Here is a 27552-nt window from a genome sequence, read left to right as displayed (position 1 = left end):
TTCCCCATCTGCAAAATGGGACTTCTGACCTCCCACGCCATGCCCGCTCTGGGTTTGGGGTCCTGGGATATTTAGAGATGGAGTTTTTCTTCTGGGGCGTGTTCGACAGGACGGATGGCATGAGTGCCAGCCAGTCTGGATCCTCCCACTCGTTTCCATTCACTAGAAAGCGTCTGGGAACAGCGTGTCCCATAATGCCCTCGGAAACTACATTTCCCGACATGCGAAGGGGGGGGGCGGCACCCTCCTGTCTTGGGATACGTAGTCCCGGGCCCGCTTAAAGACTACGACTCCCAGCGTGCCCCGCGGCCCAAGGCCAGAAGGGCCCGGACACGGAGCGCGCTGTGGCTTTGGCTCCGGGGAGGGATCGCCGGGGAGATGGTGAGCACCGGACCGAGTGCGGGGGGCGGGAGGCGGCTGGGAGTGGGGTCTGGCGCGGAGCGGGGGCTTGGGCACTCGGAGCCGGGATGGCTCGCTCTCCCGCCGGCCCAGTGAAGGAGTGAAAATCCCGCGGCCCGGCATTCGCCCAGCCCGCAAAGTGATATTCGTCAGGCCTGTCTGCGGCTGTTGAGTGAATGGGAAGCTTAGCGTAAGCAGGCTGCGACGCCACCCCGCCAGTAGTGCACCTGAAGGGGGAGTTACTTCGTCAGCTGAGCCCTCCTTTTCTCCAGGCCACGGGGACAGACCAGGTGGTGGGACTCGGCCTCGTCGCCATTAGCCTGATCATCTTCACCTACTACACCGCCTGGGTGATTCTCTTGGTATGTGTGCTGCCCCCGCCCTTCGTCTTACCTTCCACCCCCGGATCTTGAAGCCGACCCCTAGCACCCATTTAAGCTGCTGTGTGCCGGGCACGGTGCTAGGCGCTTTACCTGCTTCGTCTCGTGAAATCTCCAGAACAGCGCTATGAGGACGATGCTGGAGGTGTCCCAGTGTGTAGTATAGTGGCGAGAACCGCAACCCTTAAGGCCCTTAACCACTGCACTGTACGGCCCTGTTACTGATTTGCTTTTGCCTTTGATTGGAGTTCTAGTCCTTCCGGTTATCTTGCTCGCCCCTGGGCATGATGAATGCCAGCGGATTTTGTGAGGGCCTTTAGGTTTTTGTTTTTGTTTCTTTTTCTTGTTGGAAAATTGGTTGGTTACTGCTTAAGAAGCGCAGTGTGGTTGGAAGGCAAAATCTTGCAGAACTTTGGAGGGAAATGTTAGTAAAGAAAACCTGGAGCCCACTTGAGAACTGCTCACGTGCCTTTGCCCGGTGTTGGGCCGTGAGTGGCTTAGGGCAAGTCCCCCCTCTTCTGTTCATTGCCGGGTCCCCAGCACCAACTTAGGGCAGGCACCAGGCAAGTGCCCACGGAACAGCTGTTCAGTAAGTGAATGAAGGAAACAAACCCGAACTCCCCAAATGCCATCATCTTAAAGCAAAGCAGGTGCTATACCAGTGCACTGACTGGGGTCAGCCCCGGAGATGGAGGGGGTGGTGGCGTTTGGGCTTGAAGGCCTGGGCAAGACAAGGAATGCTCACCAGAGCTCTGCCCTCGATACCAGCCGTTCATTGACAGCCAGCATGTCGTCCACAAGTACTTCCTGCCCCGGGCCTACGCTGTCGCCATCCCACTGGCCGCTGGCCTCCTGCTGCTCCTGTTTGTGGGTAAGTTATCACTCCCTCAACGCTGAGCAGGGCGTCTGCTGGGAGCTCCCACAACCCTCTCCCATCCCTGAACATGCTTCCCCATTTTGCCAGTTGCTGTCCACCTGCTTGAGGCTCCTTGCTGCGCCCCCCTCCCCCAGTTATCCCCTGGGATTTTCCTGTTCATCCTTCAAGACTGTCAGTCAGTAGCCCCTCTGGCCTTCCCTATGCCTCAGGCTCATTGGTCTCTAATGGGATGGCCCCAGTGGGGTGTCTCCCTTTCCCACCCCCGCTCCCTCCACCACCACCACCACCACCATCATCACTCTGTGCACACCTCGATCGCCTCTTACCCCCTCGTCACCCACTAGCTCATGATTCCTGCCCCTCTCTGTCTCCCCCGGGGTTCAGTGTGTGTCTTCATCATCATTATTATGTCCTCAGCTCCTGGAACAGGCTGTGGCCCTGAGCTGGTGCTCAAGAAAGCAGTTTGCATGAGTCACCTGGATGACTGGATGGTGGGGTGGGAGGTGGATGTGGGTTAGGCAGGTGGGTGGGCGGACAGGTGGTTGATTGGGTGAGTAGATGGATCATTGGGTGGGTTTGTTCCCTGCAGAATCAAAAACACTAAACATGGCAAATTGCCCGGGGTAGGTGCTCTGGTGGTGTTTGTTGAACACATGTGGGTAGACGTGTGGCTTGCTGAAGGACCAGGGAGGTGATTCTGGCCTGGCGTGTGCTTGGCCCCGCGTGCGGGTCACTTCCACCATGCTGGGCCCTGCTCTGGCCTCCCAGCAGCCCCGAGCCCAGATCTCATGCGGCCTTTCTGGTCTGTGTATTCCAGGAGTGTTCATCACCTACGTGATGCTGAAGAACCAGAAAGTGACCAAAAAGGCTCAGTGAAGGCCCAGTGGGGCTGAGGCTGCCGGCCCTTCCTCTGCCTCCCCTCCAAAGGTGGGGGCACATAGGCGCATCCAGGCACCGCGGTCCCCCTCAAGCCTGGCTGCCCTGAACATATCCTGGTGGGATGGAGCTGTTTAGGATTGACCACACGGGCCTGCTCCTCCCCTGCTCAACCTTCCGGAAGCCAGGAGGGAGGATTACTTGGAAGCCTCCCTCTCACCCCTTTCTGGCTCAGGGCCTGAAAGATGCTGGTTGTCCCCACCTCACCTTCGGGCTCCCCGTCACCTTTTCCTCAGGGTCCCACCCTCCTGTTTCACTGTCCCTCTTGTCACCTGCTGATGTTGGACTTGGCAGGTTCTGAGGCGTCACGTGACCTTTCCCCACACGTCCTGCTCCTCATCAGAGGCAGCTTTCCCAGGTCTGACACAGCCCCAGGCCCCATAAGGACTTCTGGACCTGGAAAGCCTAAGGGGAGGACTGACAGGCCCTAGGGTTACCACCAGGCCCCGGGGCACATTAGGGTGGCCACGGGGGGCCCCCAGACCAACTGCTCCTCACAGAGGCCCAGTCCCCCAGCCCTAGCGCTAGCCTACTGGGGAGAGCTGAACAATAAACACTGATGATGTGTCTGTCTCTGTGCTATCCCTGACCAGGGAAGCCGGGCTGCTCAGGAACTGGAGAGGGGCTGGTCTCAGGTCGGGAGACCCTGGTTTGTGCAACGAGGGTGCCTCAGGCGCCTCCCAGACTGTCCCTGTGCTGGACACAGGATCAAGTGGGGACTGAAACAGATGTGGATCCAGACAGGTGCAGCCCACAGATGGGAGCTCGGTGGGGGCATGGCAGTGTGCCGGATGCCAACCACATCAGCCTGTACTGAGCCTCCCCTGTGCCAGCCCAGCTAGCGCGCACTAGTATTTTAGGGACCCTCAGGCCAGTCCCCTAAAAGGCCAAGTCCATTGTCCGTCTCTTATACCCAGCAGCCCAACCTAGCATGGCTCTGGGCAGTGAGAGCTGGAGGAACCAGAGCAGGGCTGGCTGTGGTCAGGTTGACTGATCTGGTGCAGGCCCAGCCCTGTCTCCTGGTAATCAACCCCGCCCCCCGCGCAGCCAAGGCTCCCGTCCACAGTTCCTAGTTTAAGGCTCTGTCACGCCTTGGATGTTCACTCTAGTCAGCAGAGGCGGCTCCCTCATCTGAGAACAGAGGCCGGCTGCGGGCACACCTCCCCTTCCCTCCCCTGGCCCATCTTCCTCCTGTCCTCCAGTCCAGGCAGAGCTACGACCTGGGCTTCGGGTTCTGTCCTCTCCCCCTGCTGTGACAGGAGTATCGTGTCTCTGATGGTCCCCCTCTCATTGGAACAGCCACTGCCTCTCACTGGGGTCCTCCCTCGGTTTCACGAGCATCCCCAGGCCTCCCTATAAAGGACTGTCCATCAACCGAGTAATTTCCTCCAGGTCTCTCCCCTTCGTAGCCAAATTCCGAAAAGGGGGTCCACATCTGCTGCCTGGATTTCCTCACCTTCACTGTGCTGGGCACCCTTCCTGGAGGGCTAGATCCACTCCGACCACCAGTGACCCCATGTTAGTCTGTGACATCCCCCTGGACGCACCCTCAGAGGCTCTCAGTGTCTGTGATGACCCATTCTCCTACTCCTGCCTCATGCTCCACTTCTGCCATGAGACAACAGTGGGCTCTTTGGGACTTGGTCGCGAGCCTTCCCCCCACATATCCTGGGTGGCCTTGCCCTCATCCAGGCTCGCCTCCCAAGCCCCGGTGTATTGCATATGCACCAGCTGACTGCCACTGGATGTCATAGTGGTACCTCAGATGAAGCCTGTCATGATCTGAGCTCTCAGACGCCCCCTCAGCAATCTGGACCTCCCCTCATGCCTCGCCCCCTTCCGTGACTGGCATCTTCCTGTGACCCTAACCCCAGCCAGAAGCCTGGCAGACATCACTGCCCTTCCTTCTCCAAGCCCCCATCCACATGACCTCAAATCTTGGCAATTCTCCCCTTCTCTCCCTCCCCCACCCCAGTCACCTTCCTGCTGCAAAGCCACCAGCCTCTACCCTAAGTCACCAAAAGATTCCTCACTCCCACCCCCCGCCCACCCACTCTGGCTCCCTCCAATGTGACTATGCATGACAACCATGGCCTTTCCAGAACATCTGAGCATCTTTCTCATACACACTTAGAATGCTTGTCTGGGTTCTCCACTCCCCTCCCTAAGATGGCCTAAGAGAGCCTGCATGGTCGCTTGTTCGATTCCTTCTCATTCCAGCTACCCTGGCTGGGACTCACTGGCCCTTTGCACATCCTACTCACATTGGTTCAACATATGCTTGTGAAACACTGGTTTGTGCCAGGTACCAAGCCAAGAAATGGACCCAGCCTGGTTCCTGCCCTCCTGGTGGTCCCATTCTGGGGGGGGGTGGGGGGGGTGGGAGATATAAGAAATAAATGCACAAGTCAATTTCCTACAGTGTTGAGTGTGATGAAGAAAATTAAAACTAGGTGATGTGAAAAGCATGAGAGTTGGGGACACTTCGAGTCAGTGAAGGTCACAAGAAAGAATAGGGCAAATGAGAGCCTAGGGGAAAGGATTTCAGGCAATGGGAACAGCACCTGCAAAAGCCCCAGGTGTGGAAGAATTTTATTCCTAAGGACCAGCGGGGGGGGGGGGGGGGGGGCGTGTGGCTGTGTGGTGGGTGTAGGGAGAGTGGTTTGAGATGGGCCTGGGGCCATGGCCGGGGCGAGGGGTGTGGATTTTGTTCCAGAGCAGGGGGAAGCCACTGGAGGTTTTAAGCATGAGAGTGACATCATCCGATTTATGCTTTTAAAAGATCACGCTGGCAGCTGTGTTCCTCCCTCTCACCACTGAATCCCCAGGGCCTAGCACTAGCCCTGGCCCAAAGGGAGTGTTCAAAATATGCCCTGAATGAATGCGTGCCCCGGACTTCCTGTGTGACCTGGAGATACTCACTTCTCTCTCCGGACCTTAGTTTTCTCACCCGAGAGGCAGGCAGTCGGTGGGGATTTCACGCCAGAGTGGCTGGGCCGGAGTGGATTTAGGTTTCCCGCCTTCCCATGCGGCCCCGAGACCCGAATCCCCCACTTCAGGAGACGAACTGAGGTGGGGGGGGGGGGGATCTTCCCTCCTGGCGACCTGAAGCAATGCGCGGCGGCCCCGCCCGGGCCTGGACCGAGGTCTGAAGGATGCTGCAGCCCCGGGGGCGGGACCCGCAGGCGATCCCCGGCGCCTCCCGTGCGGATTGGGTGCAGCGGTGACCGGCGCCGCGCTATTGGTCGGTCCAGAAGCAGGGGCGGGGACCCGCTCCTGCAGCGCGGCGGCGGGGACACGGCCAGAGCCCGGGAAGCTGCTGCGGGGGTGATGGCCGCGCCGAGCCCGGGGCCCCGCGAGGTAGGTGCGGACCCAAAAGAGGACAGGAGAGGAAAGGGTTGGGGGTCAGGGTCCAGGCCTCCCCTCCCGGGGTAGCGCGGACACAGACCCCCAATCCAAGCCCCGGAGGGGTCCTGCCCTGGGCGGGGACCAGGACACGCCCCACAGGGGGCCGCAGGTATGCAGGGGAAGTCTGGCGGTTATCCCCAGAGAACTTCCTCAGTTTTCTCATCGCGAAAATGGAGGTGATTATAAAAGCTCCTCCTTCATAGGGCTGTCAGGAAGTCAGACTCTCAGCCAGTGCTGGGCACATGGTGGGTGCCCACTACTAATGGGTCAGCTGCTGCGAGCTCAGCTTCATGCTGACCCTCCGCTCGGCCTGGAGGAACTTCAGTCGAGTAGATACCCCCGTCCCTGGCGTCACAGCTCCTACTATCAAGGGTTCCTGGGCATGGAGCTCAAACTGCCACGAAGGAGTTATTATAGTTCTCATTTTACAGAGGAGAAAACGAGATGCAGAAAGGTTAGGTGACTTACCTAAGATCACACAGCTGGTGAGAGACAGGTTTGTCTGCGGAAAGCATTCTCTACCTACTGATAATAATAACCATCGTTCTATTCTGGGTGCTGACTGCATGCCAGGCACTGGGCGGCCCATCACAACACCCAGTGAGGTGGGTACCAGCATTCTCCCTATTTTGCAACCGAGGAAACGGAGGCAGAGAGTGATAACAGGAGGGCTCACGAGTACCAGAGGTGGGACGCAAACCCAGGTCTTTCCCCTCTGGAATGCTTCTGTGGGCTCACTGCTTCTTGTGTTTCCTGCCACCAGGTCCTGGCCCCCTCCCCAGAGGCTGGATGCAGACCAGCCACCTCGACCTCTGGCCGCCGTGGCCTCCTCTGGCGTCTACGAGACAAGCAGGCTCGCCTTGGCCTGTTTGAGATCGGCCCGGGGCATGAGCTGCACCAGCTGACATGTATGATGCAGACAGGGCTGTGGGCTGCCACTCAGGTCTCCATGGACCACCCACCCACAGTGAGTGGCTGATCTGTGCCATGCACCTCAACAGCACCAAGGGCAAGACTGCGCCGATGCCCTGTCTTGTTAATACTGCAGGACTGGGGATGAGAGGGCTATAAGAGGAGGAAATCAGGGGCTCGGGGTGCAGGGAGGGACATGCTGGGGTGGGGGCTGAGGCCAGGAAGCCACACAGCCCAGTGTGTGTTGGGGAGGTGAAGGCCCCCTTAACCCAGGTGGTTGGTGTGTGATCTAGTTGGGCCTCTTCTTCTTTGGGCCTCAGAGTCCCCATCTGTATAATGGGTAGGGGGGACTGTATTCCCTGGTCTCTGAGGCCCTCCTAGCTCTGCTAGGGTGCATGGCTGAGAAAGGACCCCACCCCCACCCTGCCAGCCTGGCCCATCCTCCCCGGAGCTCAGGCTGGGGCCAGGCTGGCTCAGCAGAAAGGGTCGCCCAACTGCAAGCTCAGCAGCTGGACGGAGCCCGAGCAAGCACGTGTGTTGTTTGTGTGTGTGCACACATGTGCACAGTGTGACCACAGCCCACAGGCCAAGTCCTGGCACACGGACCTAGAGGTCCAGGAAGAGTGTCGGAGCCCGACAAGAGGTCCTCTAACTCTCATCGCCTGCTGCCAATCTAACATGGCTCCCCAGTACTCAGCATGGCCTCAGGACCTTGCTGGCTCAAGTCCAAGAGCCAGCTGTCCAGCTGCATCCATACTCCATCCTTCCTTTACCTACTGCAGCCACTTGGGCCCTCTTGCTCTTCCCGGTGGCCACCAGTGCTGTTACCCCTGCTGTGAGCACCAGGCACGTCCTCTCCACCACCTTTCAGATTTCACCTTAGAGGTCACCTCCCCCAGGAAGCCTTCCCTGATCCTGCGTCTCTCACACTGAGTCAGGCAGGTCCCTTGGCTTTAAGGCCATCCGCTTTCACTGGGATGGCCTCCGGCTTCACTTGGCCAACACGTGCATCTGGGTGAATGGACCAGGCTCTGAGTTCTGGTGCTGGTTGGCTGGAGCAATCAGACTGTGGAAAGGGGGTGAGGCCAGAGGCAGGGCTCTTGGAGATCCTGGGGCTGAGACTTGCCCTGAACCCCTCCACCCCTCCCTGTAGGGACCACCCACCGAGGAGGATTTCTCCGAGGTCCTGATCCAGGTTCATGAGGTAGGAAGCCCAAGACTGCTGCATGGGAGGGGCGTGTACTAGTGTTCCTTCTCTGTCCTCCGTCTCCCCCTTCGTGCAGTGGGAGTGCTGACTTGCCTCAGGGCCTTGTGGGAAGGATGTGATTACCCTGACCCTCCCACGCTAGGGCCAACTGCACACACCTGGCCCCCGTGGACACTCCTGGGCCTGCTTTTCCTCCCCTGCAGGGCTTCGAGCTGGGCACCCTGGCCGGCCCGGCCTTCGCCTGGCTCCGCCACTCCCTAGGCCTGGCTGAGGGAGACTATCAGGCGGCATTAGGCCCAGGTGGCCCCTACCTGCAGTTCCTCAGCACCTCCAAGAGCAAGGCCAGCTTCTTCCTGTCGTGAGCTGGCAGCAGGGGTGGGGAAGGGGTGGGAGTGTTGTTCCTGGGTGAAGGGGGGGAGGCGGAGAAGAGAAACAGGATGGCAAGGTCGGGGAGGGCCAGGGCCAGGTAGGGATCAGACGGAGGAGGAGAGGGAGGACGGGAGGTGACAAGGGTGGAGGTGGGGAGACCTCCAACCTGGGCCTGGGGAGACAGATACACATTCGGGCAGAGGGCCTGATGGGGGCCGCTCCAGCCCTGCCTGACCAGTGACCTCTCCCTCCACCCCAGCCACGATCAACGCTTCTTCCTGAAGACCCAGCGCCGCCGGGAGGTGCGGGCGCTGCTCGCCCACCTGCCCCGCTACGTGCAGCACCTGCAGCGGCACCCGCACTCTCTGCTTGCGCGGTTGCTGGGTACGACCGGCCAGGAACCCGGGACTGCGGGGCTGGGGGAGGGAAGAGAGAGCAGAGGAGGAGGGTAGGGAGTGGGGCGGTTCCCGGGGGGAGCGGGGGGGGGGTGTAGGGGATCTGAGCCCGAGCGGGGCGGAGGGAACCGATCCGCCGGCCGCGGATAGTTCCGTGGGGGGCGTGTCCTAGATGGTCCTGTAGGGGAAAGGTGGTGTTTGGATGGGCGGGGCCTAAAGGGGGCGGTGTCGATTGACAGTCCCTTGTGGGGAGGGTATGTGGGTGGAGTCACGCCTGAGGACCGCGCATCTCTGGGGCTGCCTAGAGCCGGGCCCAGTCGGCACCTCTACCCAAGCCGCGGAAGAGGTCTGGGGGCGCGGCCTGGAGGGGCGGGCTCGGGAGGCGGTGGACCTCGAGAAGGAGGCGAGGCCTGGCGCCGGGCCTAGGGCGAGATGGGCCCCGGGGTGTCGAGTTTGGGGCCCCTCACCTGGCGCCCTCTCCCCTTCCAGGAGTGCACAGTCTGCGGGTGGCTCGGGGAAAGAAGGTGGGTGAGGCCGAGGCGAGGGGGCCGGGTCAGAGGGGGCGGCTGGAGGGTGAGATCCTGTCCTCCCTCACTCCCTACCCCCGTCCCCAGAAATTCTTCATCATCATGCAGAGCGTCTTCTATCCCGCCGGCCGCATCTCTGAGAGGTGAGTCGCCTCACAGGGCCCCGGCCCCACGCGGGACGTGCCACCTGCAGCACCCATCCCCCGCTAGATAGATGCGAAACTGGGGCCCAGGGAGGAGAAGGGGCATCCCCAAGGTCTCCTAATGGATCAGAGACAGTGCTAGGCACGACCAGCGTCTCTTGAGCACTCAGGATGCACTGGGCACTCGAGTCTTCGCATTCATCGCCTTCTTTATTCCCAGAACGGTTCTGAGGGGCAGGTGTGGTTATCATGCCCATTTTATAGATGAGAAGCTGAGGACAAGGAGGGCCAGCTACTCTGCGAGGAACAGGGATTCGAACCCAGCCTCTTATTTCACATGGCCTCTGTGCCTCCTAACCCCGACTCTGCCTGCAGGGTCTCCATTAGCACTCCCCTGGGGCCACGGACTTCCTTCAAGCCCTCCTGGTGCTGCTGTCTAGGGTTGGATGCCTGTGTCTGGAACACCTCCAGGGATGACAGGGTGCTAAGAGGCAGGCACAAGCAGGGGTAAAGCCTGAACTGGGCTTCCAAAGGCCTGAGTTCAAATTCCTGCTCTGCCTTTTTTTTTTTTCTTAGTTTATTTATTTATTAATTTTTAAAAATATTTTATTTATTTTTGAGAGAGAAAGAGTGAGAGCGGGGAGGGGCAGAGAGAGAGAGGGAGACACAGAATCTGAAGCAGGCTTCAGGCTCCAATGTGATGCGGAGCTTGAACCCCCAAGCCTCGAGATCATGACCTGAGCTGAAGTCAGATGTTTAACCGACTGAGCCACCCAGGTGCCCCACCCCCACCCCCGCTCTATTCTTTACTTACTGTGTGGGCAAGTCAAAGAAAACTCTGGGCCTTTTTCTTCATCTGTGACACGGGGACAATAATGGAATGGGTTGTGCTGAGGATTTGAACATCCACCCAGTGGAAGCTCTTGTTTCTTGGTTCCCTGTGTGTGTCAGTCTGTGTCAACCTGAATTCTGTCATCCCCTTCCTGTCATACCCCCTCACAGGTATGATATAAAGGGCTGTGAGGTGAGCCGATGGGTGGAGCCAGCCCCTGAGGGTAGCCCTCTTGTCCTCGTGCTGAAGGACCTCAACTTTCAAGGCAAGACCATCGACCTGGGTGAGCCATGGGGACAGTCAGTGGCTGCTCTTTCTCCATTCCGGGTGAAGTCAGAAGGGTGTCCCCTGGCACTGCCCTCTGCCTGAGTCATTAAGAGCCCGGGGTCTAGAGTCAGGCAGAGCAGAGTTCAAATCCTAGCTCCACGACTTACTAACTAGGTGACCAGGGCAAATTACAGATGAGTTTCCTCATCCGTGACGTGGGGCAGTAATGACACCTGCCCTCTTGGGGCAGATATGTGTGGAGCCCTCAGCCCTGGCACACCCCAGCACCTCTGGGGCAGATATGTGTGGAGCCCTCAGCCCTGGCACACGATGAGCACTCAAGCGGGGGCACTGATGCTCTGGCAGGGCCCCAGCGGAGCTGGCTCCTCCACCAGATGGAACTGGACACCGCCTTCCTCCGGGAGCTCAACGTGCTGGATTACAGCCTTCTGATGGCCTTCCAGCGCCTCCACGAGGATGAGAGGGGCCCGGGCAGCAGCCTCATCTTCCGCACAGCCAGGTGGGCCCCCCTACAGGGCAAGGGCAAGAATGAGGTGACGGGAGCCTGAGAGCGATGGGTGGTGAGGTGGGAAGACAGTACAGACAAAGGCTCAGAGACTGGAAAGTGCAGCGTTTGTGTGTCCGTGTGTGCGTGTGTCCACGTGTAGGGTGAAGGGCTGGAGAAGCCTGGCTGGCAGGGTGGGGGGACACATGCGGACAGCAGCAGAGGACAGAACAGGGGAGATCCAGCTGGACAAGGACTTCGGTGCTGATTTAAAGAATCTGCCCACTTTCCTGAAGGGGTGTGGGGCCATGGAAGATTTCAGAACGGTTTTCAGACCTGTTTAATTTTTACTTTAGAAGGAGCCCTGGCCCTTTAACCCAGTAATTCTACTTCTAGGACCCTGGGGTCATCACCATGGGCACCATCATCATGGTGTCCCCCTGCCTTGTAGTAGCAACTGTTCTTTGCATGCTGGCCACGAGCCTCATTAAGGTGGGCTCCTTCCCATTTTAGAGCTGTGATAAGTGAGGCTCAGCGACGGGAAGTGAGGTTGTAGAATGACTTCTGAGGATTCATGTTAGTCCTTGGTTGGTTGCTTTGATTTCAATCCTCCAAGGCCCACCTTTGTGACTGCACAGGATTAAGTAGGGGTTAAGGAAGGCACATTAAGGAAAGAAGCCCAACCATCTGGTGGGTGGAAAAGAAAAGTGAAAGATGATGTCCTCTCATCTGGCCTCCGAACCCACCCTTTGGAGGAAGACCTGGGGATGGGTGAGGCTTGGGCAGAACCCAGATTAACGGCTCCCCACAGCCCTGTGGCTGGGCTGACCACATCCTGACCAGAGGGTGAAATTCCTGCCATGGGGCACAGACGGGCCCCCAGCCAAGTCTGCCCATCCAAACTAGGTCAGCTTCTGCCTTGCCCTCTGCCCCCATCTGGGGCTTAGATTACAGCTGTCATTCAGCCGGTAAACCCTAGTTTGCATATAGTGGTTGTTGTCATATTGAAATTTGCTAGCTGGTAAGTTGCCACTGTTCCAGCCCCACATCTACCAGTTCCCAGCCCCCCATTCAGAAAAAGACCCCGCCCCGCCCCCTCCCAGCACCGCACCGCACCGCAATGCAAAGGACACTAGCGGTTTGCCCAGTCTCCCACACCACTGGGTTCTGATTGGTCGATGCCTGGGCAGGGCCTGTCTTTCATTGGCTTATTTCCCTCCGCGACACTTCCCCAACTTCCCTCCACCTCCAAGAGGACGAAATAGGGAATTGAACCTGCTTTGGGCTGGGACTGGGACCCAGCCAAAGGCATCTTCGGATTGGGAATACATTTGGAAGGCATCCCATCCCCCAACACACACATCATCTATAAACCGGAATTGGACTTTGTTCACAAGGTTTCTTTCAGCTCTGCCACCCCGAAACCTCCAGAGATGGACGACCCCAAACAGAAGTTTGGGAAATACCCCAACACCAGACTTGCCCAAAGTGACCCGGCGGATAAAATGCAGAGCCAGGGTCTGCGTGACCCAAATGCTCTAGACAACAGAAATGTAACGCGAATCACACATGTGGTTTTAAATTGTCTAGCAGCCTCTTTAGAGAAGTAAAAAGAAACAGGTAAAAGTAATTGTAAGGATATATTTGTTACTCAATACACCCCAAATTTTATCGTTTCATCATCTAATCAATATAAACATTTATGAGGTATTTTACATTCTTTTTCTCATACTGTCTTGGAAATTCAGTCTGTATTTTACTCTTAGAGCGTATCTCAGTTGGGACTGGCCGCAGTTTAATGCTCAACGGCCACATATGGCTAGTGGCTACGTATTGGGCAGTGCGACTCTAGACCATCATCCACACTTGACTCGGCCTCCCAGTTCATCTGACGTCATAGGCCTGGCACACAGGAGTTGTGGGAATGAGCGGAGGAAGCGCAGGGTCAGCGCAGAATCACCGCGGGCGCGCCGGGGCGAGGCTTGCGGGAACCCTTTGGCTGGGGCCCCCCTGGAAGAGGCAGTAGCCTCACCCACCTGTCGGCCGCCAGGTCTGTGCGAGGGGTACAGAGCCCGGAGGAGCCGGGATCCCAGAACCGCCGGCTGCTGCCCGACTCCCCCAACGCCTTACACATCCTGGACGGGCCGGAGCAACGCTATTTCCTGGGTCTCGTGGATCTCTCTACGGTCTACGGGCTCCGCAAGCGGCTGGAGCATTTATGGAAGACGCTGCGCTACCCAGGTCGGACCTTCTCCACCGTCAGCCCCGCTCGCTACGCCCGTCGCCTCTGCCAGTGGGTGGAGGCTCATACCGAGTGACCCGCGCCCGTCGCTCTCTGGCATCTGGACAATGGGCACACGCCGGGAACCAGGGTTCCAGTCTGGCCCCGGCGGCGGGTCGGCCTCCCTTCACCTGCTGTTCCTCCCTTTGGCCTCCAGAGGGCAGCATCCCCTAACTAATACCATGACAACACAGCCTCATTTGGTGGTGATGACTGGTTCCGCGTTGTGCCAGGGACTCCCCAACATTAGCTCGATTAATCTTCAAAAAAAATGCTATTATTCTCTTTTTACAGACCATGAATTGGAGGCTCAGGGGGTGAAGGTACTGAGCAAGATCATTCAGCAATAAATGCTGGAACCAGGACTCGACTATGCCTTTTGGACTCAGGAGCCTGTATTCTTACCCACCAGCTCCCTTAGCCCTGTCTTCATGCTCTGGGGAATGGTGTAGGCTGAAGGCTCCAGCCAAGCCCCTTTGTCGTCCAGATGGGGAAACTGAGGCCCAGAGACTTTAATGGGCTTACCCATGGGTAAGTGGAAAGGCCAGCCCAAGATCCCAGGTCTCCTTACCTCCTGTCCACTGGCCTTTTGGGGTGGTTCCTGTGGCTCCTGCTTCTCTAGGGATGCAGGCAGGAGAAGGGGAGGTTTTGGGGGCGGCTGCATCTCTGGAAGACACTATGTTAGGACCCACCATTGATCTTGAGTAAGTTCTTCCTTCCTCTGGAAGTCGCTCTTCTCATCTGCGAAAGGGGGACAGGGGTTGGTGGTCAGACCAAGGGCCTGGCCGCACAGACAATACCAGCAGCAAAGAAGCACAGTGCGTGCACAGCCCCTGATCATCCCTTCTCCTTCCTCCAGGAACCTCCAGCCTGGCCTCTGACCCTGGCCCAATCCAACCATACCCAAGTGGGCCTCTCCTCTAGAGCTGCTCTGGGGCCTGGCTGTGTGACCAGGGCAAGGTGCTAAACCTCTCTGTGCTTCAGTGGTCGAATCTGTAAAATGGAAAGGATGAAAGTGGACTTCGTTAACTCATTAAATATTTATTGAGCACCTACTATGTGGCAGGCCCTCTACTGGGTGGTGGGGACCTGGGGAGCAAGATCCACAGATTCCATAGATTCCACAATTCTCTCCCTCACAGAACTCACAGTCTAGGGAGAGATTGTGACAAAAGCAGCCCAGTGTGACAGAGCCTCATGAGGGAGCATGGGGCCATGGTGCTGAGGGAAGGGGCCTCCACCTAACAACTTGACTCGAACGTTTTAACTGAGACCAGAAGAGTCCGATGCAGCCCTGGGAGTCAGGCCAAGGTCATGGCAAAGGTCTGGGGTGAGAGAGAGCGCCTAACACTTGAGAGGGAGAAACATCTCACTGTGGGAGGGACAGTGTGTTGGTGGTGGGATTTTGTGGGCCAGGAGCTGACCCCCCAGGACTGGAGCTTGACCTTGGGAAAGCCCTTCAGCTGATACCGAACATTGCCATTCCACTAGCCTTTAGAGGAAATGAAGAAAAATGGTGGGGAGGGAAGGGAGAGGGAAGGGAAGTTGAATGCCACTGCCCTGGAGTGTGGGCTTCTGGAATGCGTGTACAATTGTCCTCACCCCTAGTTGTCTGGGTGACCTTGGGTGATATTCAACCTCTCTGAACTGGCACAAGCCACAGAGAATTTCTTGTTTGGGCTCAGCAGGAAGTTGAGACATGGAGGCCTTAAGGTCATCACTCAGGAGGTGGGTGGGTTGAGGAAACTGTGCTGTGGGGCAGCACAGAAGGTTTGGCCCTACATTTCCCCAGGGTCTGGGTCTGACAGGACTGGAGCCTGAGAGTCCTGCACTCATAGATAAGCATGACTCAGCCCCTCACCTAGCTGGGGTCTTTCACAATGGGCTGAGCCAGAGCCTGAGGCTGGAGAGCGACATGACTTATCCGAGATCTCACAGGGCCCAGGACTCCTGGTTGTCCTAAATTGCTCATTCAACAGACATGATCTAGCACATGGTGCTGGATGATTACTACAAAAAAGACCAATCAAGGTGAAACTTAGAGAGATGGGCATGCAGTGTCACATAGAGTAGTTGGCCAGGGCCTTTTGGAAGAGGTGACAGTTGAGCTGAATGGCCGGAAGGAGCTGGCCGGAAGGAGCTGGCTATGTGAATAGAGCAGTCCAGGTAGAGGATACAGCAAGTGCAAAGGTCCTGAGGTAGGAATGAGTTCAGTGTGATTGGGGGTCAGAAGGGTGACCAGGGTGAGCAGATGGTGATTAAGAAGAAAGCAGGAGTTCAGACTGTACAGGGCCTGGTAGGTCAGGATAAAGAGTGGACTTTTGCAAAAACCAAATTGAAGAGCTTTATCTGAGCCTGCAGGACTTCCCGGTGTCAGTTCTACTGTGGATTTATGATTCTCATCTGCTCTGGGAGCCCAGGACATTTGGGCACATCCTTGTTTCCATGTGGCCAGGAGAGTGTTGCCTCTTTAGAGAAAGAATCCTCACATCAGGTCACCAGCCGTTGTGGGTAATGAATGGATCTGTAGGGAATTTCTCACAACTGTCCCCTTAGGGTTGAGTCTATGAGGAAGAGAAACATGAAGGATGAAGACTGGGGGTCAGGGGCAGAAGGACTCAGGCTTTGTGTGCCTGGCCTTGTGTGAATGGGAGACCACAGAGAGAGTTTGAACTTGGGCCACCACCCTTGAACTATGCCCAGGCTAGGGTGCAGGGACAAAGTAGGCCCATGCTCAGAGGAGGCCCAGGGACAGGGCTTGCCTCAGCGTGCCCTCCCCGCAATAGGATGGGGAGAGTCATGGCCAACTTGGTTTTGCACCTGAGCAGGTAGCCTTGGGAAGTTGCTGATCTGGGTGTGGATCAGAACGTGGATACCTTGGCATCGTGCCCACGTCAGAGCCTTTGAGAAAAAGGTGAATGGAGTTTGAAATGGGGTCTGAGCAGGAACCTAGCCTGGATCTCAGGGGAAGGCCACATAGAGGGAAGTGGGTGTGGTGGAGGTGGTAAGACCTCCATAGGTAAGACCTTTATGCTGGCCCATAAAGCATTATATATATATATATATATATATATATATATATATATATATATATATATATATATAAATGCTTCAGATGGAAAATGTGCCCTCTACTTCACCACAGGCTCACTATTCCCTATTGCCCCATATCTGCTCTTTCGACCCTTTGTGGCTCCTGACCGTGCTAGAGTTTGAAATCCCCAAGGGACCCCATTTGGGCCTTCAAATGGGACACATTGCAGCCTCTGTGGGGGTGCAACACCGAGTTGGTTGGGGTCTGGAGGACACTTTGGGAGGGGGTGTTTGGGAGGTGAAGATAGGTGGCCACTACGTGGCAGTGAGACTGCCCGGGGTTCGAATCCTAACAGTGTCACCGCTGCTCTGCACTGTACCACTGGCAGGTAGGTGCTGTTATTATCCCCACTTCATAGAGGCGAAAAACTGAGGCTCAGGTGTAGGTCACACCACCAGAGACAGTCCAGCTAGGGTCGACAGAGAAAATATAAGACGCCCCGTTACACCGGAACGTCAGATTTTTAATACAATTATACACTGTTTATCTGAAATTCCAATATAACGGAGTGTCCTGTATTTTACTTGCTAAATCTGGCAACCCTACCCGCTTGAAACCCAGGGCTGCTTGACCCCAAGCCCCTGCTTAATTTTCCTACCCACCCCCCCCAATTTCAGAAATGGAGAAACCCAAGTCCGGAAGGCTAGGCAGCTACGGAGGCGCCCTGGTTCCCACCCCCGCTGAGCCTTTTCTCTCGGATCCCCGGCAGGAGCTTGGGAGAAACGTGGTTGGGCAGAAAAGGGGAGATGCGGGAGCTCCGACTCCGCCCACGGCCTGCAGGCCCCGCCCCCATCCCGGAGGCCCCGCTGCCAGCCACGCACTTCCCTCCCCAGCCGCGCAGGCGGTGCTCGCAGGTCCCGCCTCCCTCCTCCCGGGCTCCGCCCCCAGCGCGCCTGTCTCCTCCCCGTCCTCGCAGACCCCGCCCCCGCTGCCGGCGGCGCACGTTCGGTTTCCAGTCTCCAGAAGCCGCGGCCGCGGTGCCGCCTCCGCCCCGGGGCTCAGGCTTCCAGCCCGGCCCGCCCGGTTTGCGGGCCATGGAGCTCCGAGCAGTGGATCGAGAACAGCCGGAGCGTCCCAGCCTACCCGTCTGGTTAGCTCCCGGCCGGGGGAAGGGGCGGTGGAATCTGGGAGAGGGGTGGAAATCTCTCGTCCTATCCCGCCTCAGGCCTCTCCGTTTCTCCCGCCCGTAGGGAGGTAGGAAGGATGGGGAGGCAGTCGGGGCTCCAGGCTGCTGGTTCTAACTGACCCAGACTCGATGGGTGACCTTGAGCCGAGGGCTCCCCCTCCCTGCCTCTCTTTCTCCATCTGCACAATGGGGATTGGGTTGGTGTGAGGTTTCCCGAAGGTCACCTGATACCAGCTCTTTTAGGATGCGGACAGCGCTGTCCGGTGTTTGGGGACTCTAAGGCGTTTGACTCCCGAAAGCCATTTGCCTTGACCCTGGCCCCATACCCTTCCCTGCCTCAGTTTCCCTGGGCAGGTTCCTCAGGGGCCTGGGACCTAGCTCTGAGTTTCTGGATCTTGGCAGGTGCCTGGCTGCCACCCCTTCCCAGCCTGAGCCCTGGAGACAGCAGCCCCCAGGCTGCTGAGCAGCGGCAACAGCATGAAGGCTCCGGTAAGTGGTGGAAGGAGGAAGGCTCTTGGGGAACTTCCGGCACAGCAGCCTCATAGCCTCTCCCACCCCAGCACTGACTCACTTTTACCCCACTGCTCCTGAGCTGAGAAGGGGAGACCGGCCTCAAAGCCCTGCCTGATCTGGCAGGCTGTGTGGCTTCAGACAAGTGGTGTTCCCTCTCTGGTCTCAGTGCCCTGTGCGTCTCCCCTGTAATGAGATAACAGTACTACCTCTTGTGGGTATCCCCTAGGTCACCCAGGTGAGGCACCCACCTGGGAGGGGGATATGGTGCGAAAGTTCAGTTTAGCTGCCCTCAACTTTATTCAGGAGCTGCTGGTTGTGGGAGGGGACCCTGGATGTTGTGGGGAGTCCACCACCACTGCCGGAATCCGGGTCTCTGGGCCCCTTGTGGGCAGGGGACCAGATGCCGGGCAGAGCCTGAGGCCTCAGGGGCTGAACCCCCTCCCCCCGCACAGCTGGCCACAGACAGATTTATTTTTAGAAGCTGATGTGGCTTGTGGGCAGAGAAGGGTGGGCCTCGGGCAGGATATGCCCTGGGAGGGGGGCGGGGGCGGGGAGCTGCATTTCCCACCTCCAATTTTCAGAGTACCAGCCAGCTGCTGGGTGGGTTCTGCGGGCCAGCTGAGGGACCTCTGCCTTGGGCGGGCTGGGAGAATATTAGAGCCCAGAGAGACACAGATGGTGACCAGGGTGGCCCAGCACATGACGGCAGCCGCAGGTCGTGCCCCCTGTCAGGGGGCTCCTCGTTGAAAGGCTTGGTGGGGGCACTCCCTAAGAGGGCCAGCGGGCCCCCCGGAGGGCGTCCTGCTTCACGTGGCCTTTGGCGCATGTTTTCTGGAGGTGGGAGCCTCTGAACCAGCAGCTGTCAATTACTGAAACCATTTCTTGAGTGACACTTCCCTTTCTGCCATCGTCCTTACTCACCTGGGCTGCTGATCCAGATCCGGCACCAAGTCAGCTGGGGGAGGGGACAGGGGATGGGCACCCTGGCGGCCTCAGTCCAAGGTCTGAAGGAGGAGGGTTTGCCCTCCTGAGGGGCCACTCTTGCGTCTTCTTGTGCACATTATAGTCTACACAGCACTGTTACCGCTGGCCTCACGGTGAGCTCACAGGTGCTACGGGCCCTGAGTTTTTAGAAGAGGAAGAGGTCCAGAGGGGTGGAGAGTTGCACCCAGGGCTACAGAGTGCACCTAGGCTTCTGGTTAAGGGTATGGGCTCTGCAGCCTGGATTGAAGGGCCCATCCTGTTTCCATGCTGTGTGGCCTCGGGTTTTCATCCCGGATCCCTTATCTAGAACGTGGGAGGAATAAAAGGGCTTGTCTCCAGGGCCTGAGCAGCCCAGAGGAAGCCCTGGTTAACTCTGGGCTCTGCTGATGTTCTGGAAGCTACCGAGCTGGGGTTTGGACCCATGAGGCTGGAGCATGGCACCCCAGCATAAGCTTCTAAGAGGAGCCCCAGGGACACCCCCCGCACATACCCCACGACTGTTTGTCTCCCCCAGGGTCGGCTCCTGCTTGTCATCCTGTGCTCCTCGGGCTTCTCAGCTGCCTACATCCTGCTGTGCTGCTGGGCCTGCCTGTCCTTCTGCCTGGCCCCCTGCCTGGACCCCCACCCGTCCACCAACTCCAGGCCCACTGTGCCAGGGCCCCTGCACTTCAGCGGATATAGCAGCGTGCCAGATGGGAAGGTGAGCTGGCCGGACAACATGTCGAGACAGGCCGGCCAGGGTGCCCCCTACTCTCTGGGCATAAGTGAGAACCAGGCGCGTGCCAGGCCAGCCTGGCCCCCAGGCTTGGCCCCTCTGCTCACCAGCTGTGTGACATTGAGCAGTCACTACACCTCTGTGAGTCCCAAGTTCTAAGAGGAAGTGGATTTATTTTTTTTTTATTTTGTAATTTTTTTTTTTCCAGAGAGAGAGAGAGAGAGTGAGCACGAGCAGGGGGGAGGGACAGAGGAAGAGGGAGAAAGAATCTTAAGCAGGTTCCACACTCAGTGTGGACCCCAGTGTGGGGGCTCGATTCCACCATCCTGGGATCATGACCTGAGCCAAAATCGAGAGTCGGATGCTCAACCAAATAAGCCACCCAGGCGCTCTAGAAATGTTTTTGTTTTTGTTTTTTAATTGAGTAAATATTGTCTGGCTGCTCTCAGCTGGGTGCTGGAGGTAAAATAGGTGAGTCGGCCAGGGTGCTCACCCCTGGAGCTCCCAGTCTGGTGGGGGAGACAGACACCTTCACATCGTGGTGATCTGTGTGTCATTCTGTGTATGTATTTAAAAAAAATTTTTTTTTAATGTTTGTTTTTGAGAGAGAGACAGAGACAGAGTATGAGCAGGAGAGGGGCAGAGAGGGAGGGAGACACGGAATCTGAAACAGGCTCCAGGCTCCGAGCTGTCAGCACAGAGCCTGACGCGGGGCTCGAACCCACGAACTGTGAGATCGTGACGCTTAAGCGCCTGAGCCACCCAGGTGCTCCTGTCTTTAGATGTAACTGTGTTTGCACATAAGCCATTCATTCGGCAAGTGTGTATTTGGTGCTTGGATGCGCCCTGTCTCGTGCTGATGATCGCTGCTGGGGATGGAGATGTTAGAGAAAAGTCATGTCAGCCCCAGACCTTTCCCTCTCGTGGGGCTACGGGGACACTGGAGCTCAGAGGTGATGAGGCAGCTTTGGCCCCTGCCCCATGACACCCCCCTCCCCATGCTTGCTCTGCCAGGTGCAGATTGGAGTACGTTATACCCCTCACCCTGATTTCAGTGGCCCCCCATGGTAGCTTTCTCAAAGGCATCCCATACTGACACCCGGCACAGAAAGCTCCCGGCTCTGAGTCTGATGGCTCTCTGAGCACAAAGGTCAGAGGGAGGCATGTTCAGGGACCCTGGCTCGGAGGAGACGTATTTTGGGCCTTCATTTCTCTGAGTCTTGGTTGCCTCCTCATCGGTAGCTTCTACCGATGAATCAAGAACCTTCTGGTTTGTACCTCTGTAGAGTTGCTCTGCTGATCGAACTGGGTGATCCGTGGCCAGTGTTCACAACAGGTGCCATGTAAATATTTGATCAAGATGTAAAACCACTGGGGGTTTGGCCACATGGGACAAGAGGTGGGGTGGGCCGGGTAGATGCTGTCCCATCTTCCGTGGTGGCGGCCAGTGTTTATTTCAGACACTCGAGCTCATGCGGATATGGGCTCGAGGTGGCCAGATCCTCTGGGTTTCTTAAGAGAAGCCAGAAATCCAGGTTTTGGATATCCGGAAAAAAATCTGATCGCAGTTAAATAGTTTAAAGCCCTTGCGTGGGGCAAGCTGAATATCTCCTGGGGCTAGCAGTGACCTCAGATCTGAACAGACCACAGTGGGCATGATAGGCTCAAACTGTGGGCAGAATAAAGGAATCGTGCTGTCTTTGGAGGCATGGAAAATGGGCCTGTGAGTCCCTAAATCAACATTAGGTCTGATGTAAAATATCTCAGAGAGGAATACAGGGCCATCGTAAACACGTGTCCTCTCGGGAGGGCATGGAGACATGGGGTGGGGAGCAAGTCTTTTTCTGGGACCCCTGACCCCTGACCGCCAGTGAACATTTGTAGACATGTTGGCCCAGCTTCAGCCTCTCGGGGGATAATGAGATGGTTGGGCCCTCACTGTCCTCTGGGTCTGGGCTAATCATTCCCCAGGCAGTTTTATTTTATTTTAATTACTATTTAAAAAAATTGTTTTAATGTTTATTTATTTTTGAGAGAGACCGAGCATGAGTGGGGGAGGGGCAGAGAGAGAGGGAGACACGGAATCCGAAGCAGGCTCCGAGCTCCGAGCTGTCAGCACAGAGCCCAATGGGGCTCAAACTCACGAACCCTGAGATCATGACCTGAGCCGAAGTCAGACACTCAACTGACTGAGCCACCCAGGCACCCCTAATTATTATGTTTTTATGAGAGAGAGAGAGAGAGAGAGAGAGAGAGAGAGAGAGAGAGAGAGAGAGCATGCACATGAGTGGGGGAGAGGGGCAGGGAGAGAGAGGCAGAATCTCAAGCAGATCCCACGCTCAGTGCAAAGCCCCACTCGGGGGCCCGATCCCACAACCCTGGAATCAGGGCCTGAGCCGAAATCAAGAGTCAGAGGCTCCAACCGACTGAGCCACCCAGGTGCCCCTCCAGGCATTTTTTTTTTTAATTTTTTTTTTCAACGTTTATTTATTTTTGGGACAGAGAGAGACAGAGCATGAACGGGGGAGGGGCAGAGAGAGAGGGAGACACAGAATCGGAAACAGGCTCCAGGCTCTGAGCCATCAGCCCAGAGCCCGACGCGGGGCTCGAACTCACGGACCGCGAGATCGTGACCTGGCTGAAGTCGGACGCTTAACCGACTGCGCCACCCAGGCGCCCCAATCTCCAGGCATTTTTAATTGAGTCCTCTCATAACCTGGTCAAGTAAATGCTGTTTTCATCCCCATTTGACAGATGAGGAAACTGAGGCTCAGAGAGACAGAGGAAGTGGCAGAACCAGGATTCAGGCTCCGAGCCAGACGTTCCCAATGTTGTGAAACCCTAAAGACTAAAGACCCTTCTTTTACTTACAAACCGGGCACAACATGAGTGGGGCTCAGGCAGAGGAGGGAGTGGCCTGAGAGTCATTGTGAAGAGCCGAGGTTCATGTTTACTTAACAAGCACATATATGACCCCTGGTACCAGTGTGTGCTAAGTACCGCTTCAAGTGCTTTATAAATGTTTGCTCACGTAACCGTAATAAAGAACCCACGATGGGGCGCCTGGGTGGCTCAGTCGGTTGGGCGTCCGACTTCAGCTCAGGTCACGATCTCGCGGTCCGTGAGTTCGAGCCCCGTGTTGGGCTCTGGGCTGATGGCTCGGAGCCTGGAGCCTGCTTCCGATTCTGTGTCTCCCTCTCTCTCTGCCCCTCCCCCGTTCATGCTCTGTCTCTCTCTATCCCAAAAATAAATAAACGTTAAAAAAAAAAAAAAACCCACGATGGAGGGCGTATTAGGGCCTCAGCAATAGGGAAAAGGGACATGAAGGTGGCCGATGAGGAAGCATGGGGCTCTGAACACAGAGTCTCAGCCCTGCCACTTGCTATCCATGTGACCGTAGGAAAGTCACTCCCCCGGCCCAGCCTCAATTTCCTTACCTGCAAAATGGGTTGACGCCATACTTGCAGCTGATACAGGGGCCATGTGAAGGCGGTGGCTGTTACCGGGTGGAGGGACGGGGATGTGGGAGCTGTGTGCTCATGCCTTTCTCTTCCTCTCTGCCTCTCCCCACAGCCACTGGTCCGGGAACCATGCCGTAGCTGTGCCGTGGTGTCCAGCTCCGGCCAGATGCTGGGCTCGGGCCTGGGCGCGGAGATCGACAGTGCCGAGTGCGTGTTGCGCATGAACCAGGCACCCACCGTGGGCTTTGAGGCGGACGTGGGCCGGCGCAGCACCCTGCGCGTGGTCTCGCACACGAGTGTGCCCCTGCTGCTGCGCAACTACTCCCACTACTTCCAGCACGCCCGTGACACGCTCTACGTGGTGTGGGGCCAGGGCAGGCACATGGACCGGGCGCTGGGCGGCCGTACCTACCGCACACTGCTACAGCTCACGAAGATGTACCCGGGCCTGCAGGTCTACACCTTCACGGAGCGCATGATGGCCTACTGCGACCAGGTCTTCCAGGACGAGACGGGCAAGAACCGGTGAGCCTGGGGCCGGCCTGCGTGGGGTCTCCCTGCTGGCTGGGGACCTGCCTTCTCAAGCCGCTTCTTGTCCATCACGGGTCTGCTCCACCGGGCGCTGGGGTTCAGCAGTGAGGGAGGCAGACGTGCTCCTGCCTCTGATGGGGGACAGAATCAGAGAGACTGTCGTTCGTTGAGTTAGCACATAGATCAAAAAGGCCCTATGGTGGCCAGCCTTATGAGCACAGGCTAGGGGAGCACTGCCGCGGGGAGCGGTGTCGGGAGCTCTGGCCTCGGGAGGGGATACTCCCTGAGATCTGAATTGGCCTCTGAAGTCCCTGCCAGATGACAGAAGTAACAGTGACGGTAGAAACGGCCCTCTTCCTGCACCAGGCACTGCCTTAAGCCCTCTGCGTTGAGGATGTCCTTTCATCCCACACTCAGACTCCTCCCAGCCTCCTCCTCCACACGCTGGCTCCTCCCACCCCCACCACAGCTCTGAAAATCCGGCCGCCAGCCTCCAGTTTCCCAGCCAGAGACCTGGGCTTTGTACCCGCCTCCTTTCATTCCATCACCTGCGGCATATGGTGGCCTCTTGACTCTCCTGTGCCCACAGGTGCCACCCGGACCCAAGCCACCATTACGCCCCAGCCTCCACTGCGCTTGTAGCAGCCCCTTGCTGCCGCCACTCTTGCCCCCTTGCAGTCTGAGCGCCCACCGCCTGCAACCTGACGGAGGCTTCCCTTCACGTGGAGAATAAAGTCCAGGCTCTCGTCCCTCCCCTCCCCTGGCCTGTAAGCCTCCTACGAGGCCTCCGTGATCTCATCATCTCCCTTCTCTCAACCTGCCCGTCCTCTGGGCCTCCTCACATCTCTACACTGGTTCTCACCTGCAGGGCTCATACATGTTTTCCCTCCGTCTAGAATGTTCTCCTCTCACGCCTCCCTGTGACTGACTCCTTCTTGCTATTCAGGTCTGGATGGGATGTCACCTCATCAGAGAAGCCCTCCATGACCACCCCGTCTGAAGGTGCCCTTCCCTGCCTGACATTCTTTGTCCCCTTCTTGTCTCAACATTCCTGGCCCTCCCTTGAGAATGTTAGCACCGGCCATGGCAGGTTCCTGGCCACCCGGTTTGAAAGAGTGAGCCACCCCATAACCCTTCTGTCAAGGTGGATGTGAGTAGCCCTCGTCTGGGAGGGTAACCAGTGCTGGTGCATTGAGAGAGTTGAGCCCTGGGCTGCCCACACAGTCCCTCGCTCCCAGTTGGGTGTGGGGACCAGGGGAGGTGCTGAGCTGACGGTTCCCCTCCCCATAACTACCTATATAATTCTCCCCATTCCACAGATGGGTCAGCGAGGCTCAGAGAGGTTTGTGAGCAAAGCTGATACCCTAGGGCAGATGTAGGGTTTGAATTGAAGACCAACTTGAATTCAGACAGGGGTCTTCCCCACTCTCACCCGCCGTGCTCGGTGGCCTCACACGATCGTCTGGGGGTTTGCTCAAGCCCCGTGTGGGTGGTGAGGGGCTGAACGAGCCTGGGTTGGCGTCCAGCTGCACCCCTTTCCTGCTGCTGATCTCGGGCTGGCTCTGTCCCCTCCCCAGCCTTCCCCAGGGCCCCCTCTGTAGGGGTCAAGGGGAGGGCCCTTGGCTGGGAGAGTGACCAGCGCTGTGCCTCGAGACAGCTGAGGCTGGGCCTGTCGCACAGCCCCTTCCTTGCTCAGACCCGCGTTGGGGAGGGACGCGGCTGTGCTGACTTTTCCCCTTCCCGCCAGGAGACAGTCCGGCTCCTTCCTCAGCACCGGCTGGTTCACCATGATCCTTGCCCTGGAGCTGTGCGAGGAGATCGTGGTCTACGGAATGGTCAGCGACAGCTACTGCAGGTCAGGCCAGCCGGGTCCTGGGCAGGAGGAAAGGCCGGGGCGGGGAGGACCGTGGGCCCCCTGTCCTGGCCTCACCCTGGGGGAGCTTGGGGCACGGGGTGCGTGGGCTCCCCCGTGGGCGGCTGAGGCTCAGACACCCCTGGGGCCCAGGGCCTCCCTTTCCTCATATGTAAAAGAGAGAGCGATCACACCTTCCCCAGAAGGTTGTAGAAACGTTTAGAGAGAGAATAAATCTACCGAGGTGCTCAGAAGGGCATCATCAGGCACCAGCTGCGTCGAAGCTGTTGCCGTCGATATCACAATAGTTCAGTATTGTTGTAAGGAACATGTGCACAAGGGACAGGACGGGCCCCGGGTCTTTGTTTTCTGTTCTCTTGGAGCTTGCTTGGTGAGCACGTGGGCCAGATGACAGCCCATGGGCGCCCTCTGCCATGGCCCCGGGCCAGACGGCCAGTGTGCACGGTGCTGATGAGCGGGTGGGGGTGCAGCCGCGGGGACTGACGGGACGCTCACCGGAAGCCCAGGACCCGCAAGGCGCTTTGCAATCTTACATCTTTTTGACCCGTGGTCTCAGGTGACCGTCTGCGTTTTACAGACGGGTTATTTATGCTCACAGAGTACGTCTCCAGCCCAGAAGCGGCCAGCTCACAAGAGCCAGAGCCAGGGTCAAACCTTGGCCCTTGGGATCCGTGGGCTGCCCTGCACCTCCCCTGTCTGTCCTGACCTTCCCCGGGACCAGGCATGGGGGTGCTCCGGCGGGGAGTCCCTGGTGAGGGGCTGGTTGTGGTAGGTGGCAGGGTGTGGCGGGAGGCAGGCGAGCTTAGGTGCCCCACGCCTGTCCCTCTTCCCCACCCGCAGGGAGGAGAGCCACCCCTCGGTGCCTTACCACTACTTTGAGAAGGGCCGGCTGGACGAATGTCAGATGTACCTGGCCCACGAGCGGGCGCCCCGCAGCGCCCACCGCTTCATCACTGAGAAGGCCGTGTTCTCCCGCTGGGCCAAGAAGAGGCCCATTGTGTTTGCCCACCCATCGTGGAGGACCCAGTAGCCCCATCGCCTAGCCAGCCACAAGGCCCTCACCGGGCCTCTGTTCCACACTCCACCGGAAACATTTAATTTATGGATCCTGTCTCCTGCCACATGCCTAGTGGACCTAAGGTCCCTTCTGGCCCTACCCTGGGGACACTTGGAGCCATCTTAGGCCTCCCGACTTGAGGGGGAGAAGAGGAGGACTGTGGTGACCTTTGCAGCCCTTCCCTGCACCCCACTTTCTGAGTAATCCAAATCTTCATTTTGGGGTTCACCCCCCCTCTGGGTCTGTCCAGTGGCCTTTGCCCCCGGGGCTGATGGCCCCTCAACTCACCAGCATTGTGATCTTCGATCTTTCAACAGCCCTGGTCCTTCTTCACTGTCCCCCCTCCACCTGCCTTTGGTGCCACATTTCCCAGGCTGGAGCTTGGGGTTCGTTGGGCGAAGGGGCCTTTGAACTGTGACTGCCAGGGCCACCTCTGGAGTGTACGGGTAAACATGTGTTTTCTGGAAGCCTGTCTGAAGTGTGGTCATGTGTCTGGGGGTGGGGATTGGGGCTCCTCTCCCTGCCACAATCCCATAACCTGTTGACTCGAGGGCAGGCTGGGTCCTTGGGCCCCTCCCCGGGCCCACAGCCGGCTGGACTTCTGGCATTTAACCTGCCCACGTGTTTCTTCCCCAGGAGCCTACCTGCTTCCCCGCCAAGTCAGGAAGCCTCTTCCTCACCGGGCCGGGAAGTCTGGCTCCCTGGCTGCACTTGGCACGGGGAATGCCCCACCTCAGCAGCTTCCAGGGTACCCCTTGTC

At 57.8% G+C, this 27552-nt stretch overlaps 3 protein-coding genes across 6 annotated transcripts; all 3 read left to right on the top strand.

Annotated features, from left to right (window-relative positions):
* Positions 1 to 223: 223 nt before the first annotated feature.
* Positions 224 to 3161, top strand: DPM2 (dolichyl-phosphate mannosyltransferase subunit 2, regulatory). Its single transcript, XM_006939507.4, has 4 exons — positions 224 to 381; positions 672 to 761; positions 1548 to 1650; positions 2474 to 3161. The coding sequence occupies exons 1-4, from the start codon at positions 379 to 381 to the stop codon at positions 2530 to 2532; spliced, it is 255 nt and encodes an 84-aa protein (XP_006939569.1). The 5' UTR covers positions 224 to 378; the 3' UTR covers positions 2533 to 3161.
* Positions 3162 to 5241: 2080 nt separating this feature from the next.
* Positions 5242 to 14493, top strand: PIP5KL1 (phosphatidylinositol-4-phosphate 5-kinase like 1). Of its 3 annotated transcripts, XR_002737671.2 has the most exons (11): positions 5242 to 5952; positions 6764 to 6967; positions 8066 to 8116; positions 8323 to 8477; positions 8748 to 8872; positions 9373 to 9407; positions 9498 to 9553; positions 10556 to 10668; positions 11019 to 11172; positions 13208 to 13969; positions 14298 to 14493. XR_002737671.2 is itself a non-coding variant. In XM_023242757.2 (10 exons), exons 1-10 carry the CDS (start codon positions 5923 to 5925, stop codon positions 13473 to 13475), a joined length of 1191 nt encoding a protein of 396 aa, XP_023098525.1. In that variant the 5' UTR covers positions 5242 to 5922; the 3' UTR covers positions 13476 to 14493. The 3 variants fall into 3 exon arrangements, 1 of the variants encoding a protein (XP_023098525.1); XM_023242757.2 differs by having other exon boundaries at positions 13208 to 14493; XR_006588487.1 differs by lacking the exons at positions 5242 to 5952; positions 6764 to 6967; positions 8066 to 8116; positions 8323 to 8477; positions 9373 to 9407 and having other exon boundaries at positions 8536 to 8872.
* A 244-nt stretch (positions 14494 to 14737) lies between these two features.
* ST6GALNAC4 (ST6 N-acetylgalactosaminide alpha-2,6-sialyltransferase 4) lies at positions 14738 to 27259 on the top strand. Of its 2 annotated transcripts, none has more exons than XM_045042501.1 (6): positions 14738 to 14761; positions 17449 to 17622; positions 19670 to 19855; positions 23444 to 23856; positions 25610 to 25717; positions 26576 to 27259. In XM_045042501.1, the coding sequence occupies exons 1-6, from the start codon at positions 14753 to 14755 to the stop codon at positions 26763 to 26765; spliced, it is 1080 nt and encodes a 359-aa protein (XP_044898436.1). In that variant the 5' UTR covers positions 14738 to 14752; the 3' UTR covers positions 26766 to 27259. The 2 variants fall into 2 exon arrangements, with proteins under 2 accessions (XP_044898436.1, XP_003995959.1); XM_003995910.6 differs by lacking the exon at positions 14738 to 14761 and adding an exon at positions 18061 to 18147 and having other exon boundaries at positions 17483 to 17622.
* Positions 27260 to 27552: the final 293 nt, after the last annotated feature.

The sequence above is a fragment of the Felis catus genome, chromosome D4 (genome assembly GCF_018350175.1).
Source record: "Felis catus isolate Fca126 chromosome D4, F.catus_Fca126_mat1.0, whole genome shotgun sequence".
NCBI classification, from domain to species: domain Eukaryota; kingdom Metazoa; phylum Chordata; class Mammalia; order Carnivora; family Felidae; genus Felis; species Felis catus.
The sequence above is the reverse complement of the archived record's forward strand: the minus strand, read 5'-3'. Positions and strand labels throughout refer to the sequence as shown.

What these genes read in the sequence shown, in the direction of transcription:
- PIP5KL1 (XM_023242757.2), top strand. Translation starts at nt 5,923, where the DNA reads ATGGCCGCGCCGAGCCCGGGGCCCCGCGAG. An exon ending in CGAGCCCGGGGCCCCGCGAG is followed by an intron (nt 5,953 to 6,763) that starts GTAGGTGCGGAC and finishes TCCTGCCACCAG; the next exon opens with GTCCTGGCCCCCTCCCCAGA. An exon ending in AAGGCCAGCTTCTTCCTGTC is followed by an intron (nt 8,478 to 8,747) that starts GTGAGCTGGCAG and finishes CCTCCACCCCAG; the next exon opens with CCACGATCAACGCTTCTTCC.
- DPM2 (XM_006939507.4), top strand. An exon ending in CCGCCTGGGTGATTCTCTTG is followed by an intron (nt 762 to 1,547) that starts GTATGTGTGCTG and finishes CCTCGATACCAG; the next exon opens with CCGTTCATTGACAGCCAGCA. An exon ending in CCTGCTGCTCCTGTTTGTGG is followed by an intron (nt 1,651 to 2,473) that starts GTAAGTTATCAC and finishes TGTGTATTCCAG; the next exon opens with GAGTGTTCATCACCTACGTG.
- ST6GALNAC4 (XM_045042501.1), top strand. An exon ending in CGTCCCAGCCTACCCGTCTG is followed by an intron (nt 17,623 to 19,669) that starts GTTAGCTCCCGG and finishes TGTCTCCCCCAG; the next exon opens with GGTCGGCTCCTGCTTGTCAT. An exon ending in GTCAGCGACAGCTACTGCAG is followed by an intron (nt 25,718 to 26,575) that starts GTCAGGCCAGCC and finishes CCCCACCCGCAG; the next exon opens with GGAGGAGAGCCACCCCTCGG.